The sequence below is a fragment of the Schistocerca americana genome, chromosome 4 (genome assembly GCF_021461395.2).
Source record: "Schistocerca americana isolate TAMUIC-IGC-003095 chromosome 4, iqSchAmer2.1, whole genome shotgun sequence".
NCBI classification, from domain to species: Eukaryota; Metazoa; Arthropoda; class Insecta; order Orthoptera; family Acrididae; genus Schistocerca; species Schistocerca americana.
This window is the reverse complement of record NC_060122.1, coordinates 776,304,736-776,323,981: the sequence shown is the minus strand read 5'-3', so window position 1 is coordinate 776,323,981 and position 19,246 is coordinate 776,304,736. Positions and strand designations below refer to the sequence as shown.

Below are 19,246 nucleotides of genomic sequence, written 5' to 3'. Positions count from 1 at the left end.
AGACACAAACTCCTTCATCAGCTTCTGCCAAAACAAAGACCCAGAAGTCAGATGCACGGGCCTTCAAGAAGGAACCGTCCCGTGCAGACTTCCTACGTACCTCGAACTCCCAGCCATCGACTAGTACTTCCACTAAACGACCTTCCAAGAAGGCTCATAGGAAGCAAAGTTCTCCTTCTCCGCCACGGCGCGTTTCTTCTCCTGCGCCACCAAGCGGTTGCCGCCCTAGGCCGTCATCCGTTTCGCCTGGCCGCACCGCTGGTAGCCGAACATCTGGCCGTTCACCGACGGAGAACGCTCCCCCTCCCGGCCATCTTAACAAGATGGCCGATGAACCTATTGAACCAATGGACGATGACTCTCCGCCTATTGATAGCGGCGGCAGTGCTCGCTCGAAGCCAGGCCCTCAGCGGCCTTCGAGGTGACCCCTTCTTGTTTCTCCTTTTTCTTTTTCTTCTCACGATGGCACTTCTTCATTGGAATATTCGCGGCATTCGCTCCAACCGAGAGGACTTAAAGTTGCTGCTCCGCTTGCACCGTCCGCTCGTCGTAGCCCTCCAGGAAACGAAGCTACGCCCATACTATCAAATTGCCTTGGCACACTACCACCTCTTTGCGTTTTGACCTACCCCCTGTGGCAGGTATTCCGGCTCATGGAGGGGTTATGTTGCTGGTCCGGGATGATATTTACTACGATACCATCACATTGCACACCGGCCTGCAGGCAGTTGCCGTCCGAATTACTCTCCCCACTTTTACATTTTCCATTTGTACCGTTTACACTCCATCGTCGTCTGCCGTTACCAGGGCAGACATGATGCAAATTATTGCTCAGCTACCTGCACCATTTTTGTTAACTGGAGACTTCAATGCCCACCATCCCCTTTGGGGCTCTACAGCATCCTGCCCGAGGGGCTCCCTGTTAGCAGACCTTTCCAACCACCTCAATCTTGTTTGCCTCAATACTGGCGCCCCTACTTTTCTTTCGGACACATCTCACACCTATTCCTCTCTATATGTGCTACCCAACGGTTTGAGTGGTATGCACTTTCTGATACGCATTCGAGCGACCGCTTCCCGTGTGTTATCCATCTCCTGCATCATACCCCCTCTCCCTGCTCAACTAGTTGGAACATCTCCAAAGCAGACTGGGGGCTCTTCTCTTCCAGGGCGACCTTTCAGGATGAAACCTTCGCAAGCTGCGATAGTCAGGTCGCGCACCTCACGGAAGTCATTCTCACTGCTGCTGAATATTCCATCCCTCACACTACTTCTTCTCCACGTCGCGTACCGGTCCCCTGGTGGACCGCAGCATGTAGAGACGCTTTACGTGCTCGTCGACGTGCTTTACGCACGTTTAAACTCCACCCTACAGTGGCGGAGTGTATCGATTATAAACGATTACGTGCGCAGTGTCGTCATGTTAATAAACAAAGCAAGAAAGCCAGCTGGGCTGCTTTTACAAGCACCTTCAACAGTTTTACTCCTTCTTCTGTTGTCTGGGGTAGCCTGCGCCGGCTATCTGGCACTAAGGTCCACTCACCAGTTTCTGGCTTGCGGGTCGCGAATGACGTCCTTGTGGCCCATGAGGATGTCTCCAATGCATTCGGCCGCTTTTTCGCAGAGGTTTCGAGCTCCGCTCATTACCACCCTGCCTTCCTCCCCCGAAAACAGGCAGACGAGGCCAGGCCACCAAACTTCCGCTCCTCGAATCGCGAAAGTTATAATGCCCCATGCGGGAACTCGAAAATGCACTTGCCCGGTCACGGTCCTCCGCTCCAGGGCCTGATTCTATTCGTATTCAGATGCTGAAGAACCTTTCTCCTGCGGGTAAAGGTTTTATTCTTCGTACTTACAATCGCATCTGGATTGAGGGTCATGTTCCCGCATGCTGGCGCCAGTCTATTGTTGTCCCGATTCCTAAGCCGGGGAAGGACAAGCACTTGCCTTCCAGTTATCGACCCGTCTCGCTTACCAGCTGTATCTGTAAGGTGATGGAGCGAATGGTTAACTCCCGTTTGGTTTGGCTGCTCGAATCTCGACGCCTACTTAGCAATGTACAATGTGGATTTCGTAGGCGCCGCTCTGCTGTTGACCATCTCGTTACCTTGTCGACCTTCATTATGAATAACTTCTTGCAGAAGCGCCCGACCGCGGCTATGTTCTTTGACTTGGAGAAGGCTTACGACACCTGTTGGAGGGCGGGCATTCTCCGCACCATGCATACATTGGGCTTTCGCGGTCGCCTCCCTCTTTTTATTTGTGCCTTTTTAATGGATCGACAGTTCAGGGTACGTGTGGGTTCTGTCCTGTCCGACGCCTTTCGCCAGGAGAATGGGGTGCCACAGGGCTCAGTTTTGAGCGTCGCTCTCTTCGCCATAGCGATCAATCCAATAATGGATTGCCTCCCAGCTGATGTATCAGGCTCCCTTTTCGTAGACGATTTTACCATCTATCGCAGCGCGCAGCGTACATGTTTCCTGGAGCGCTGTCTTCAGCGTTGTTCAAAAAATGGCTCTGAGCACTATGGGACTCAACTGCTGAGGTCATTAGTCCCCTAGAACTTAGAACTAGTTAAACCTAACTAACCTAAGGACATCACAAACATCCATGCCCGAGGCAGGATTCGAACCTACGACCGTAGCGGTCTCGCGGTTCCAGACTGCAGCGCCTTTAACCGCACGGCCACTTCGGCCGGCTTCAGCGTTGTCTTGACCATCTTTACTCCTGGAGTGTCGCCAATGGCTTCCGTTTTTCTGCCGAGAAGACGGTCTGTATTAACTTCTGGCGCTACAAAGAGTTTCTCCCACCGTCCTTACGACTCGGTCTCGTTGCTCTCCCATTCGTGGAGACAACAAAATTTCTAGGTCTTACATTTGAGAGGAAACTTAGTTGGTCCCCACATGTGTCATATTTGGCTGCTCGTTGTACCCGTTCTCTAAATGTCCTCCGTGTTCTCAGTGGTATGTCGTGGGGAGCGGATCGAACCGTCCTACTTCGCCTATATCGATCGATCGTCCGCTCCAAGCTGGATTATGGGAGCTTCGTATACTCCTCTGCACGTCCGTCCGTCTTACGCTGCCTCAACTCCATTCAACATTGGGGTTTACGTATTGCGATCGGAGCGTTTTATACTAGTCCCGTCGAGAGTCTTCATGCCGAAGCCGGTTAATTGCCACTAAAGTACCGGCACGATACACTGCTTTGTCGGTATGCCTGTCGGCTGTTGTCAAATGGTTCAAATGGCTCTGAGCACTATGGGAATTAACATCTGAGGTCATCAGTCCCCTAGAACTTAGAACTACTTAAACCTAACTAACCTAAGGTCGACACACACATCCATGTCCGAGGCAGGATTCGAACCTGCGACCGTAGCGGTCGCGCGGTTCCAGACTGTAGCGCCCTGAACCACTCGGCCACCACGGTCGGCTGTTGTCAATGCCCGACCACCCGTCTTATCGTTCCTTTTTTGACGACTCTCTCGACCGTCAATACGGGTTGTATGTCTCTGCCCTGCTACCCCCTGGAGTCCGCTTTCGTCGCCTCCTTCAGCACCTTGAATTTTCACTCCCTGCAACCTTTCGAGTGGGCGAGAGCCAAACACCACCTTGGCTCCAGGTTCAGGTTCGCGTTCACCTTGACCTCAGCTCGCTCCCAAAGGAGGTTACCCCCGGTTTGGTATACCGCTCCCCTTTTGTCGAACTTCGTTCGAAGTTCATTAATATGACCTTCATTTATATAGATGGCTCTAAGACGAATGACGGTGTCGGGTGTTCTTTTATTGTCGGGGCACACAGTTTCAAATACCGGCTCCATGGCCATTGTTCGGTCTTTACAGCTGAGCTATTTGCCCTCTACCAGGCTGTTCTTTACTTCTGCCGCCACCGACATACTGTTTATGTCATCTGCTCCAAATCCCTGAGCGCCATCCAGAGCCTCAGTGATCCGTATCCGATTCACCCTTTCGTGCACCGGATCCAACGCTCTCTTCAGCAGCTGGTGGACGACGGTTCTCCGGTTAGCTTTATGTGTGTTCCTAGCCATGTCTTTATCCCTGGGAACGAAACTGCGGATGCCGCGGCCAAGGCTGCGGTCCTCCAGCCTCGGACAGCTACTTGTTGTTTCCCTTCATCAGATTGTAGCAGGGTCATTTGTCAGCGCATTTTATCGCTGTGGCATGCCGATTGGGCTGCACTTACGGACAACAAGCTTCGGGCCTTGAAACCTCTTCCCCCGGCTTGGACGATCTCTTCACGTCCTTCTCGACGGGAGGAGATCGTTTTGGCCCGGTTACGAATTGGACACTGCCGGTTCAGCCATCACCATCTGCTGACGGCTGCACCGGCGCCGTTTTGCCCATGTGGGCAATTGCTGACGGTACGCCACATTTTAACGTCCTGTCCGACTTTTACTGAACTGCGCGTTGATCTTGGCCTGCCACGTACTCTGGATGCCATTTTAGCGGATGACCCCGGAGCAGCTGCTCGCGTTCTTCGTTTTATCAACTTGACAAATCTGTCTAAGGACGTTTGATCATGCGGTTTTTTTAATCCTATGCCTGTCCGTCTTTTATAGTATTGACTTTTTCGTTGCTGTTTTAACCTTGTGCCTCACAGTGCATTCCTTATTTAGTCTGGGCGCTAATGACCATTGTAGTTGTGCGCCCTGAAACCACAAAAAAAAAAAAAAAAAAAAAAAAAGAATTGTACGGAAACACAGAAAATCGAAGCGTTTGAGATATGCTACACAAGGATATTGAAAATTAGGTGGATTGATAAAATAATAAAAGAAGAGGTTCTTCAAAGAATAGGTGAGGAGAGAAACATGTGGAAGACAAGGAGAACGGACAGGATAACAGAACACTACGAGTTGTATCCGGGATAGAGCCTTAGTCCACAACACAAACTTAAGTTGCATGTGTGGTTCTGCGCTAGAGGCCAATGAAGTAGATGACTTACCTACAGAGGTTTTAGGTGCGTCCTGGCTGACGTTTGTGTTCTTCTTGCTGGAGATAGCTAATAGTGCAGAAGTCATTAGGACGGCTAACACTGCAGCCGCAAGCAGGGCGGTGGACTTCCTGACCGTCTCGTAGAAGCTGTCGCTGAGGCAGCTGCCCTGGTTACCTCCTGGTGGGCCACCTATGGCATTGGTCGACACATTCGTCACATTTCATTCCAGTTTTTAAGACTTTTCATAGAAAATCGCGAGAGATGACCTAATGAAAACATGATGTTGCCGATATTTCGTTAAATTTATCTCAAAATACAGTTTTTGAAAACCCATGATTTCTATGGATCTTGAGTTGATGACGAAAAAAGAATTAACCTCAAAAATGATCCACTGATAAAAGATACTACACCTGCTACAGCGACAACTTCCAGTGATACTGATGGATGTATCATCCAACATTATTAATATCCTTGGGATAATCAAACATGACAAAATTTGGTATGCAGGATATACGAGACTTGGGAAATACTGTCAGGTTTCATGAATACAGCAGTAAAAGCAATACCAAAGAATGCAGTTACTAACAGTTGCCTCTCCGAACCATCACTTTATTACGACATCATAGAAAAACGCTAACACGCATTATTTACAGAAACTAAGAAATTAGTGTAGGGCAATATTTGGTGGGAGATCGTGTGAGGTTGTTCTGGAACATAATTAACGTTTTCTTCCTCTGCGCATCAAGACCCTTTTGCATGTGATCAATGGCAGGTGTGTTCTAAGTGTGTTTGTCGAATACACTGATGTGAGTGTGTATACATTGATAAGCCAAAACATTACGACTGCTGCCCATCGCGAAGTTGGATGTCGCCTGATGTCGTTGCGGGAACGTGACGCGGTAACAAAAGTAAAGCGGAGAAGAAACGGAAGGGGGATCACTCTACCGAAGATATGGTTTGCAAATGAGAAGATCCACTGAGATGAGCGACTTTGACAAAGGGCAGGTTATTATTACGCAGAGCATGTGGATTAGTATCTCGAAAACGGTGAAGCTGGTCGAATGTTCACGTGCTACTGTCGTGAGCATCTACAGAAAGAGGTAGAAGGACAGTGAAACTGCAACTAGGTGCAAAATGGTTCGACATCGACAATTCTTCACGGAGGCTTGTCTGTTCCGTTTGGTGAACATATTGGAGCATCTACACATACAACTACATGGATACTCTGCAAATCACATTTAAGTGCCTGGCAGAGGGTTCATCGAACCACCTTCACGGTTCTCTATTATTCGAATCTCGTATAGCGTGCAGAAAGAAAGAACACCTATATCTTTCCGTACTAGCTCTGATTTCCCTTATTTTGTTGTGGTGATCGTTTCTTCCTATGTAGGTCGGTGTCAGCAAAATATTTCGATTTATGAGGTGAAAGTTGGTGATTTGAATTTCATGAGAAGATTCGGTCGCAAAGAACAACGCCTTTCTTTTAATGGTCCCAAATCCTGTATCATTTCCTCTCTCCCATATTTCACATTAATACAAGACGTGCTGCCCTTCTTTCAACTTTTTCGATGTACTTCGTCAGTCCTTTCTGGTAAGGAACCCAGACCGCGCAGCAGTATTCTAAAAGAGGACGGACAAGCCTAGTGTAGGCAGTCTCCTTAGTAGGTCTGTTACATTTCCTAAGTGTCCTGCCAATAAAACGCAGTCTTTGGTTAGCCTTCCCCACAACATTTTCTATGTCTTCCTCCCAGTTTAAGTTGTTCGTAATTGTAATTCCTAGGTATTTCGTTGAATGTACGGCCTTTATATTTGACTGATTTATCGTCTAACTGAAGTTTAACGAATTCCTTTTAGTACACTTTTCTTTATTTAGGATCAACTGCCAATTTTCGCAACAGTCAGATATCTTTTCTAAATCGTTTTTCAGTTTGTTTTGATCTTCTGATAACTTTAGTAGTCGATAAACGACAGCGTCATCTGCAAAGAACCTGCTCAGATTGTCTCCCAAATCGTTTATACAGGTAAGGAAAAGCAAAGGGCCTATAACACTACCTTGAGGAACTCCAGAAATCACTTCTGTTTTACTCGGAGACTTTCCATCAGTTACTACGAACTGTGACCTCTCTGAAAGTAAATCACAGTTCCAGTCACATAACTGAGACGATATTCCATAAGCACGCAAATTCGGGAAATCCAGAAATACGGAATCGATCTGAAATCCCTTGTCAATAGCACTCAACACTTCATGCAAATAAAGAGCTAGTTGTGTTTCACAAGAACGATGTTTTCTAAACCCATGTTGACTGTATGTCAATAGACCGTTTTCTTCGAGGTAATTCATAATGGCCGCGGGGAGTGGCCACGCTGTTAGAGGCACTATGTCACTGACTGCACGGCTCCTCCCGCCGGAGGTTCGAGTCCTCCCTCGGGCATGGGTGTGTGTGTTGCACTTAGCATAGGTTAGTTTAAGTAGTGTGTAAGCCTAGGGACCGATGACCTCTGCAGTTTTGTCCCTTAAGAACTCACACACATTTGAACATTTGAATTCAAAATGTTCGAGCACAATATATGTCCCAAAATTCTGCTGCATATCGACGTTAATGATATGGACATGTAATTAAATGGATTACTCCTACTACCGTTCTTGAATAGTGGTGTGACCTGTTCAACTTCCAAGTCTTCGGGCACGGATCTTCGTCGAGCGAACGGCTGTATATGATTGTTAAGTGTGGAGCTAATGCATCAGCATACTCTGAAAGGAACCTAACTGGTATACAGTCTGGAGGATATTTACTTCTACGTTACTCATGTTGGCAGCTGCTCTTGATTCGAATTCTCGAATTCTCGAATATTTACTTCGTCTTCTTTTGTGAAGGCATTTCGGAAGGCTGTGTTTAGTAACTCTGCTTTGGCACCACTGTCTTCGATAGTATCTCCATTACTATCGCGCAGACAAGGCATTGATTGTTTCTTGCTGCTAACATACTTCACATACGACCAGAATCTCTGTATTTTCTGCCAGGTTTCGGGACAAAGTTTCGTTGTGGAAACTGTTATAAGCACCTCGCATTGAAGTCCACGCTAAATTTTGAGCTTCTATAAAAGATCGCCAATCTTGGTTATTTTGCGTCTGTTTTAAATTTGGCATGTTTGTTTTATTGTTTCTTCAACAGTGTTCTGACCCGTTTTGTGTACCAAGGAGGATGAGCTTGTAACAACAATGACGTTGTGCTATTGTACATATAAGTAGTTTTTTCCATCCGATTTTCCGATAAACTTGTGTAATTGATGTTCTGATTTCAATTTTTTTTTGTTTCGTGCCATTGTGTTAAGAAAACTATAGATAAGTTTCAATGTGAATATTAATGTTGATGTCAAATGTCAAGTAATATTGTAATAGAATTGAAATGTAACAAATGTTGAGACTGTTGTAAGATGTTTAAAATGGTAACTGTGCGTCTGGTCCATACGTAGGCAATGTGTTAGGATATGTAGAATGGGAAACCTCGGGTGAATACCCTGTCTGTAAGGGAGCCGTAAAAGGTGGATGGCAGGCGAGCGCGGGAAAATGCGCACGGGCACTGCACGTCACAACGTGCTCAGCAGTAGTAGTTGGAGTTGGGCATTGGTCTGCGCAACACCTTCTGGAGCGAGGAGGCTCTCCTGGAAGACATAGCTTCACTGAGCCTCGGGTATGCCGTTCCAACGCCCACACAGCACGACAAAATTCCATAGGCAGTAAATGGAAAAGTATTGCGACGCTAAGAAGAATTAAAGTGCCAATACATCAAGAGCCATAGCTGTGGTTGTATGTGTGCTCTGTGCCTCGCCATCTCGCCACCCGCCAACCGCCGCATCGATACTAGCAGGTTGAAACTTTTAGTACTGTATTCGTCCACACGAGAGTGAACTGTGTTTTTTTGGTGCAATAATAACCTAAATTTTACCAGAACTTTCCCATCATTTATTTATCCTCACAACTAACCTAGACAGGGTCCTTTTCAAATGTTGTGCAATCCGAGTGTCCCGAAATGATAATTAAAATTTATGTTAATAATAATTATTTGCAGAACTAGTTATGTTAGAATGGTGTTTAAAGAAATGTTTTCTTAATGAACCAGTAAATTAATAACGAAGGTCTAACGAAGTTGAAAGATAACTTTAGTATTGATATAGTAATGAAGTTTATTATTTCGAGACAGATTCAAAGGCATTTAAATGAGCAGTAAATAAGATGAAAAGAGTAGTAACTTATATACTGGAAATCTTGAATGAATAATAAATTCAGTAATCATTTTTTTTAAAAATACAGCGATCATAACAGTTTCAGGGTCCCCCCCCCCCCCCAAATTCATTTGATTTCTGAAGTGTTCTAAATTGGTTTGACCAACAAAAGTTAAAGTCAATATAAAAGTCAAAATTTATCAGTGTTTTATCTTTATCAAAATTGACATTTTGTGTGTGGCATGAAAATACAATTTCTAGGGTAACCTATGCCCGATTTTAATCACATTAATACAGTATAAAGTTCTGTAGTAAACATTATAGTGTAGTGTTATGTATTCATGATTTTCCATATCAGTACAGAACGTGAAACTATCAGTTCAATAGATTTTCTGGTTCTAAAATTCGACTATGTTATGCAGTATTACAACTTGTTGTTTTGCATGAATATATACCAACTTGTATAGGGAAGAAACACAGCTAATGCCTAATTAGGCTGGCGACCGTATTATTATCTAATTGGTAGCATCTTCTGGGTTGCTTTTGATCCATCCTGACGTGCAATTGCATTTCGAACTTACTTGACGGATCACTGTTATTACAGAGTGGATGTAAGTCTGATTTGCCACCATTCAGGTACACTGTCGATAACTATACGAAAATCCTTTCTCATAAGGTGAATCCCGCTCACTTACCATAGCACAGGCTTTAACGAGTACTGTGTCAGGGATTACAAGCTCCGTCGTTTGTTAATTTATTTGGTACAAATCTCTAAATTGCTGCTGATACTATTTCTCTGAATTCAAGCCACATCTGGTTATCACTAATATTATTAATTTGGAAAGAGTGGAGATTGTCTCTCAGGAAGGCGTCAAGTGAATTTTTATCTGCTTTCTTCAATTGGTAAATTTTTCGTTTATTTTTGGAGGATTTGGGTGTTACAATATTCAGTCTCGCTACAACAACCTTGTGTTCACTAATCTCTGTATCGCAGGGCGCTGTGGCCAGCGGTTCTAGGCACTTCAGTCCGAAACCGCGCTGCTCCTGCGGTCGCGGGTTCGAATCTTGCCTCCGGCATGGATGTGTGTGATGTCCTTAGATTAGTTAGGTTTAAGTAGTTCTACGTCTCGGTGACTGATGACCTCAGATGTTAAGTCCCATAGCGCTTAGAACCATTTGAACCAATTTTTCAATCCTTCTATCCGTTTTGATCCTCGTTATTAACTCAGGATTATTTGTTTCTAAGAAGTCAAGTGTGTTTTCACAACTGTTTACTATTCGCGTGGGCTCATGAACTAACCGTATTCACGCTGATAGGCGACAGTGAAGCCCCCATGGTCCAATCATGTGTACACCTTCCTAGTGGAGTATAGAACCTATCGGATGGAATGGGCTCCATATTCTCCAGATCTCAGCTCTGTTGAAAAAGCGTGGGCGATGATAAAACGAGCTGTTTGCAATAGTCCTGTTCCACCACCGATTATACAGGGCATCATAGAGGCCACTGTGGAGGAATGGAATAATACCCCACAGGATTATCTGGACAGTTTGGTAAGTAGTATGCCTAACCGCATTCAAAAGTGTATCCAGTTACAAGAAGTGGCAGTTGGTTCATAAACTATGTGTTATGCAAGATGAGACTGGGAAGAAACGGCAGTGTTTGCAGTGGAATCTTTTGTGAGATATATCTCCTTTATTTTCGTTTTCTTGCGACTATAATAAGAGAAAAAAGTTTTGTTTCTTATTTATGTCGAGTATTGACAACAAAGCAATAGCCAACATTTACTTTGACCACTGTATCTGTTACGGTGGAACCGTGTCACGATTTGTTATAGGTGATGTGTTTTCGTACGCCACAATGTGTCTTTGAAGTTATCTCAAACTGTAGATATTGCGATGGTAAATAACACAGTAGGCAGTTCAGTTGAAGATGAACGAACATCCCTAACAGAGCCAATCACATAAGTTGGACAGAAGAATATGGATGGAAGGAAGGTAACCACAGACAAGCCTAGCATGAAAGAAAAAATACTTAAAATGATTAACGATAGATGAAATAGAAATATATTTAAGAAACTGATGGCATATGGCAGTGTAAGATACTTATGAATGAAATCAATAGGAAGTGCATGGAAGCTAAAGTGAAATACTCGTATTTGCAGGAAAAATGGAATGATCTCGAAAAGCGAAATGGGCTGCTACAGAATCTAGGAAAATCAAAAGTACTCCTGCTGAAATTAAGAACAATGGCGTCAACTTTCAGAGAATTCCATCGTTAAACACAGCAGAGACGGTAGGTTAACATTACGAGCAGCAATCTCGCGAAGCAAGAAGCAGTGACGACTGCTTGAACAGCTCACTGGCGAGTAAGCGAACAGGCAAGGAATGTAGATAAGCTAGTGACTTTACATGAATTGCGTAGCTTTTTCCGAGATCCGAACGTGCTTGTTTGACTGAAGGTTGGAGACGACTCAATGGTATATAGGAGGCGGGCTAAATGAGAGACGAATATTACATATTTTCAACAAAGCTACGCTGTAGACCCTGTAAACATGATATAGCAAAACCAGTATGCCAGGAAAAAAGGACTTCATCCGTGATTCTAAAACAAATATTAAGGAAGTTTGGAAGTGTTTTAATGATAATAGATTATAAAACCAGCGGACAAGTGCTCCAATAGGAGAACAAAAAGAAGCTAGTATGTTCCTGTTTATTTAAAAGACCGACTGAAATGTTAAGTCCCAGGAGCCTCATTCAACCTTCCTCGACACCTTTAGCATGCGAAACGTTCGCACTATCCATAACATACAACTCACCTCACACTCCCACAACCTCCCCTAACAGTACCTCTCTCACACCCACTAAAGTGCTCGTCATTTATGTTGGCGGCCGAGTTTAGGTTCGTTCTGCGCATCTGACGTCAAAAAATACAGTCAGCCAATGAACAGAGAACGACGTTGCCAGATCTCGACTGTAGAGCAGAGCACGGACGAGTGTCTTCAGTTTTAGAAACGTTCAGTCATAAACAAAGTAATAGAACAAAAGCAATGTCTTGATAGCAGACTGTTTTTTGAAAGTTTGGAAAAACCATTCTTTATACCAATTGCTTCATTTTCTATTAATTAATTAAACCAAACAAGCAATAAGACTCTTAATTCAGGCGATAGCAAGGAAAGGTGTTTGTATCAATTTCACGAACCGCTTTTTCGCAATAAAGAACAGCGATAATTGTTTATTTCCTATTGTACTTCGACGAAGTGCGAGTAATTCATAGGCATACCAACAGTGTTTGTCAGAATGTTGCGTGACCTGTTATAGCCCTTATGAAGTGACTTTGCAGGACGAGCTGCGCTAGCGTAACGGTTAAGGCGTTGGGTTGGTAAGCGATAGGTATAGAGTTCAAACCTTGTGCGATGTTAAATATTTTTTTTATTTTAAAACAATATCGAGGTGTCTTACTTCATGAATTTTATTCGCTTGAATGCAATTTTTTGAAATTTCTAGTGCTTTGTCTCTTCATTAACCCTTTCGCTGCTGCAGTCATGTGCTCCCCGCATTCCGCGCTGTGCGCGATTTTGTCATCACTGCACTGCTCGCCTGTGCAGACACATGGTGGTCCCACTGCTTTGACACACTTATCATTCGATTTCACAAAAACTATTTGGCCCAAAAACTAGATTTTTACACATCTTGACTGATACCTTCCCCCCATAAATGACGTAATTTTATTTCGATGTTTAACCCAGTTATTGTGCAGCATTAAATGTAGTAAACCATTGCACGAAATTTTGTTGAGTTTGCAGAGGTAAAAGTCCATAGCGTGTACTTTCCGTATGGTCGATTTTAGTTGCCACAATGTTGAGAATGAAATGTGGACAAGGTACCTAAATATCATATAAAATTTACTGTATAACAATATCTCATTTAATTTAAGTACCACATAGGTGTCGTATGTAATATTGAGAAATATTCAGTCTTTCGCGACTGTAATAAAAGTTTCATTTACACCGGGCGCGTTTGGCTTTATTTTAAAGCACTTCAGTCAGTCAAAGGAAGTGGGGGGAAGGTATCAGTCAAGAAGATGTGTAAAAATCTAATTTTTGGGCCAAATAGTTTTTGTGGAATCGAATGATAAGTGTGTCAAAGCAGTCGGAAACACCATGTGTCAGCACAGGCGAGCAGTGCAGTGACAAAATCGCGCACAGCGCGGAATGCGGGGAGCACGTCTCTGTAGCAGCGAAAGGGTTAATGCGGCCGTGGTGGCTTTACTTCATAAACTGCGCGCTCCCCCCTAAACGTAAGCTTGCGAACTATACTACACTATGGCGCTGTTTCTATTGGCGCGTGCGTCGTGTGCAACTGGCAACGCAGCAATCTCCCGCGTCTGGGCGAGCATGGCGAGCCGCCAAGATAAAAGAATTGAACTATAGTCAATCGCTGTACGTCGCTTGCATACCCATCCACACCCACTTAACCTCTCTCACTCACTCATCAGCCCAACTCGTTCTCGTTATCTCTTTGTGTCTCCCTGTCATTGTCTCCTGTGTCACAGTCTCAGTCCCCATCGTTCTCTCCTCTCAGTGTCACTGTTTCCCTCTTGCTCTCTCTTAGTGCTACTATCTCGTTCCTTCTTTCCTACTGCTGTTGTCTCTTCTCACTGTCGCTACCGCACTCTTTCTCGTTGCCATTTTCATACGCTCTGTCTCTCTTTATCACCGCCTCACAGTCCCTTCTACTTTCTCATTCTCTTTATTCCTTCCCCGCTGACACACTCCCATACACTCTTTTCCTAGCGCTGTTCTGTCACTTCCAGCTATGTTCCTCTCCCACTGTGAACCTCTCTTTCTCTCACGCTGCAATTGTCTCCTTCTTAGCTCTTTCTACAGGGTGTTTCAAAAAGGTACAGCCAAACTTTCAGGAAACATTCCTCACACACAAAGAAATAAAATATGTTATGTGGACATGTGTCCAGAAACGCTTACTTTCCATCTTAGAGCTCATTTTATTACTTCTCTTAAAAATCACATTAATCATGGAATGGAAACACACAGCAACAGAACGTACCAGCGTGACTTCAAACACTTTGTTACAGGAAATGTCCAAAATGTCCTCCGTTAGTGAGGATACATGCATCCACCCTCCATCGCATGGAATCCCTGATGCGCTGATGCAACCCTGGAGAATGGCGTATTGTATCACAGCCGTCCACAATACGAGCACGAAGAGTCTCTACATTTGGTACCGGGGTTGCGTAGACGAGAGCTTTCAAATGCCTAAATAAATGAAAGTCAGGAGGGTTGAGCTCAGGAGAGCGTGGAGGCCATGGAATTTGTCAGCCTCTACCAATCCATCGGTCACCGAATCTGTTGTTGAGAATCGTACGAACACTACGACTGAAATGTGCAGGAGCTCCATCGTGCATGTACCACATGTTGTGTCGTACTTGTAAAGGCACATGTTATAGCAGCACAGTTAGAGTATCCCGTATGAAATCATGATAACGTGCTCCACTGAGCGTAGGTGGAAGAACATGGGGCCCAATCAAGACACCACCAACAATGCCTGCCCAAACGTTCACAGAAAATCTGTGTTGATGACGTGGTTGCACAATTGCGTGCGGATTCTCGTCAGCCCACAAATGTTGATTGTGAAAATTTACAATTTGATCACGTTGGAATGAAGTCTCATCCATAAAGAGAACATTTGCACTGAAATGAGGATTTACACATTGTTGGATGAACCATTCGCAGAAGTGTACCCGTGGAGGCCAATCAGCTGCTGATAGTGCCTGCACACGCTGTACATGGTACGGAAACAACTGGTTCTCCCGTAGCACTCTCAATACAGTGACGTGGCCAACGTTACCTTGTACAGCAGCAACTTCTCTGACGCTGACATTAGGGTTATCGTCAACTGTACGAAGAATTGCCTCGTCCATTGCAGGTGTCCTCGTCGTTCTAGGTCTTTCCCAGTCGCGAGTCATAGGCTGGAATGTTCCGTGCTCCCTAAGACGCCGATCAATTGTTTCGAACGTCTTCCTGTCGGGACATCTTCGTTCTGGAAATCTGTCTCGATATAAACGTACCGCGCCATGGCTATTGCCCCGTGCTAATCCATACATCAAATGGGCATCTGCCAACTCTGCATTTGTAAACATTGCACTGACTGCAAAACCACGTTCGTGATGAACACTAACCTGTTGATGCTACGTACTGATGTGCTTGATGCTAGTACTGTAGAGCAATGAGTCGCATCTCAAAACAAGCACCGAAGTTAACATTACCTTCCTTCAATTGTGTCAACTGGCGGTGAATGGAGGAAGTACAGTACATACTGAGGAAACTAAAATGAGCTCTAACATGGAAATTAAGCGTTTCCGGACACATGTCCACATAACATCTTTTCTTTATTTGTGTGTGAGGAATGTTTCCTGAAAGTTTGGCCGTACCTTTTTGTAACACCCTGTACAACACTTTTCTCTCAGCATAAACAGCGCAAATATACTCTCTCGCCAAGATTTTCGGGAAAAATTTTGAAGGTGCTGAGAAAGGTAGAATGAGGCAGCTGGTACCCCACTTTTCAGTTATTCTCGTAAATACACTGGAACGTATTCGCATCTTTTACTGTGTCCAGATTAAGCGCCTGTAACTCTCGCTTCCCGCGAAGCAGACCGGTACAGCGGGCCCCGGACCGAGTACGGGTCAGCCTGCCCGGTCGTCCCGGAAACACAAACACAGACGCTTCCCAGAGACCACCAGGAAGCGTCCACGGCGCCGCAAGAGGTCACTATGGCCGCGGACCTCTTTCCTTCCGCTTGACACGTGACTGCAAATAGAGCCAGCCATATCCATGAGCCGAGCAGTATTTAGGCTGGTGCAGGAGGCTGGAGAGGTTTCCCCCATCTGCTCCTATTCCTCGAACATATCCGCATCGTCTACACCTCCCGCCGCCTTGATCCCCCTCAGCCACTGGTTGCTCCTCTCCCATCCCCACCCCCTGCCACTTCTTCACTGTCGTGTCCCCCCTACCCTCCATCTCTACAGCCTTCATCTCCTTTCCCAAGGTAGCTTCCATCAACTCCCCCTCCCAGACGATGCCCTCTCTCCTTCCATTTATCCCTCCTATCAACTCTGATCCTCACTCCCCCTCCTTTCCTCTGTCCTTTTCCCGGGCTCCCTCTCCCCCCCTTCCATCCTCTTTTTTCCCCACCTACCCTCTCTCTGCCCCCTCCCCCCCCCTTACGTGTCCTCTCCCTCCTTGGTCCTCCCCCTTTTCGTTTTTTTTCTCTCCTCCCTCCTTGTTTTTCCCCCTCCTCCAGGTCCCCCACCCCCCATCTGCCTTTGGCTCGGGAGTGTCATATTTGTGCCGCCATTTTCGTGCAGTGTTTTACAGTGAGTGTTTTTACGGTGAGTGTTCCATGTTGTGTCTTTTGGTAAGTGTAGCGAACAGCCATCATACTGTCGCTGGGTGTGATTTTTTATCTCTTGCGAACAGAAACCAGACTGTCGCCACGTTTTTTAATTGTGTGTCTACTATGATACTTGTCTGATTCCTGTGTATTTTACCAACATTGCCAACCCCTTTTGCTTTCTGTTTAAACTTTCCGCATTTTTCGGCCATTTTACACTTTAAGTCACCGTTTTATCGCCTGTTCTTCTTGTTTCTTTCTTCTTCCTTTTTCTTAAAAAAAGTCTGTAGGCTGAAGAGCAGCGTACTAAGCTGCTGCCAGCCCGCCCCCTTTGGGGGGAATTGAAAATCAATAAAGAAAAGAAAACCTGGAGAGGCAGTTCACGCCGAGCGAGCCCACTGGTGTCATCGTAGCCGCCGCGTCATCGTCCACCGCCGCCAGCGCACCGGAGCCATCCTCGCGGAGCCTCTACTCGCCTTCGGACTCAGGCGACAGCAACGTGGACTCCGCTCCGCTCTTCACGAAAAGCCCGGGGCTTGGTTTGGTGAAGTTGTATGGTTACTACAGCCGGTTTATGTTTGGAAGAATCTCTGATTTAGTTATTGGTAGGCTTGGAGGATCAGTCCTACCTCACGAATATTGTTTTGTAAATTTTGAAGAAAGACTTTAGTTTAAATAAAACGCTATAACTCACACTCTGAGATTTTCCTATCCGCGGACGGCGGATATATTATCTTTTGTACTCCGATAGGAGCATTTTTACACTGGATCCTTTCATATTGGCCAGTAAAATTTAGATAGTGCACTTAATTGAAATTCAAATAAAGCAAAACTTTCTACCTCAGATCGGATTGTACGTGCAACAAAATTTTTACGCGTTTCAGTAATACAACGCGGGCATCCCAGATGATCACGGAGACACTTTACGGCATATTTTTCTGCGCTACGTCACTTTATAGACTACATTTTCGCCTCACACCGAATTTTTCATGCGTACTTTACGTGTACAAGTAATCTCGGAAACGGATAAAGATATGTAAAAAAATTTCAAGATTGTTCAATATTTGGATCTTAGGAATATAGCAGAATAATTCAGCCAATTGCTACACATAGCTATCTTAGAATCCTCTGCTGGCTTTTCGTCCACTGCAGACATTTTTATGGGAAATTCCAGGGGCCGCCCCATGGACTAATGGCAATTCCATAAGTCTCAACGAGGCCACCATACATCACACGAAATACAAGAAGAACCAACCGATTTTCTCCATTTGCCTAAGCAGGAGGAAATGTGTATTATTTTCTTTATTTTATTTACACGTGAAGTTCCGTAGGACCAAATTCAGGAGCAAACCTTCAAGGTCATGGAACGTGTCAGTACATGATACTACAACATACAGTAATAACAGATAAAAATAAAATGTTCGTAGACCCGAAAAATGTCAAGCCATAAGTTTAAGTAAACGCAATCAACAATACATCAAGAATCAACAAAAAATGGGTCAAATGTCTCTGAGCACTATGGGACTTAACTACTGAGGTCATCAGTCCCCTAGAACTTAGAACCACTTAAACCTAACTAACCTAAGGACATCACACACATCCATGCCCGAGGCAGGATTCGAACCTGCGACCGTAGCGGTCACGCGGTTCCAAACTGACGTGCTTAGAACCGCACGGCCACACCGGCCGGCTAAGAATCAACATAATTTTTCAAGAAACTCCTCGACAGAAAAGGAGGAGTGACCCATGAGGAAACTCTTCAGTTTCGATTTGAAAGCGCGTGGATTACTGCTAAGATTTTTGAATTCTAGTGGTAACGTACTGAAAATGGACGCAACAGTATACTGCGCACCTTTCTGCACAATAGTTAGGGAAGTCTGATCCAAATCCAATTTGATTTCTGCCGAGTATTAACTGCGTGAAAGCTGCTCATTCTTGGGAATAAGCAAATATTGTTAACAAGAAATGACACTAAGGTATATATATATATATATATATATATATATATATATATATATATATTGAGAGGCCAATGTCAAAATACCCAGACTCGTGAATAGGGGTCGACAAGAGGTTTGTGAATTACACCACTTATTGCCCGAACCGCTCGTTTCTGAGCCAAAAATGTCATTTTAGAATGTTACCCCAAAATATAGTGCCACACGATATAAACGAATGAAAATAAGCAAAGTAGACTAATTTTCGTGTCGAACGATCACTCACTATAGATACCGTTAGAATAGTAAAAATGGCAGTATTAAGTCTTTCGAACAAGGTCCTGAACGGGGGCTTTCCACGACAGCTTACTATATATCTGAACACCTAGAAATCTGAACTGTTCAGTTTTACTAATCATAAGCCCATTCTGTAAAATTAATACGTCGAGGACCCAACATTGATCCCTGTGGCACCCCCCACTCGACCGTACCCCACTCAGACCCCACATCACAGCCATTTTCAATACTGTGAATAATGGCCTTTTGCTGTCTGTTGCTAAAGTTAGAGGTGAACCAATTGTGAGTTGCTCCCCGTATTCCGTAATGGTCCAATTCTGGAGCAATGTTTTGTGATCAACACAATCAAAAGCCTTAGTTAAATGAACAGATATGCCTACTTTGTAATGTCAGATAGCGACACTAAGATTGCCGTTCAGCAGGGTATAAAA

At 44.7% G+C, this 19,246-nt stretch overlaps 1 protein-coding gene across 1 annotated transcript in view; it reads right to left on the bottom strand.

The window, feature by feature from the left end:
• LOC124613794 (peptidoglycan recognition protein 1-like) overlaps positions 1-19,246 on the bottom strand; it is a 56,892-nt gene that overhangs the window by 14,289 nt on the left and 23,357 nt on the right. Inside the window, exon 2 of the mRNA XM_047142516.1 lies at positions 4,959-5,138. Coding sequence (XP_046998472.1) covers positions 4,959-5,138 — 180 coding nt within the window. The remainder of the gene's footprint in view (positions 1-4,958; positions 5,139-19,246) is intronic.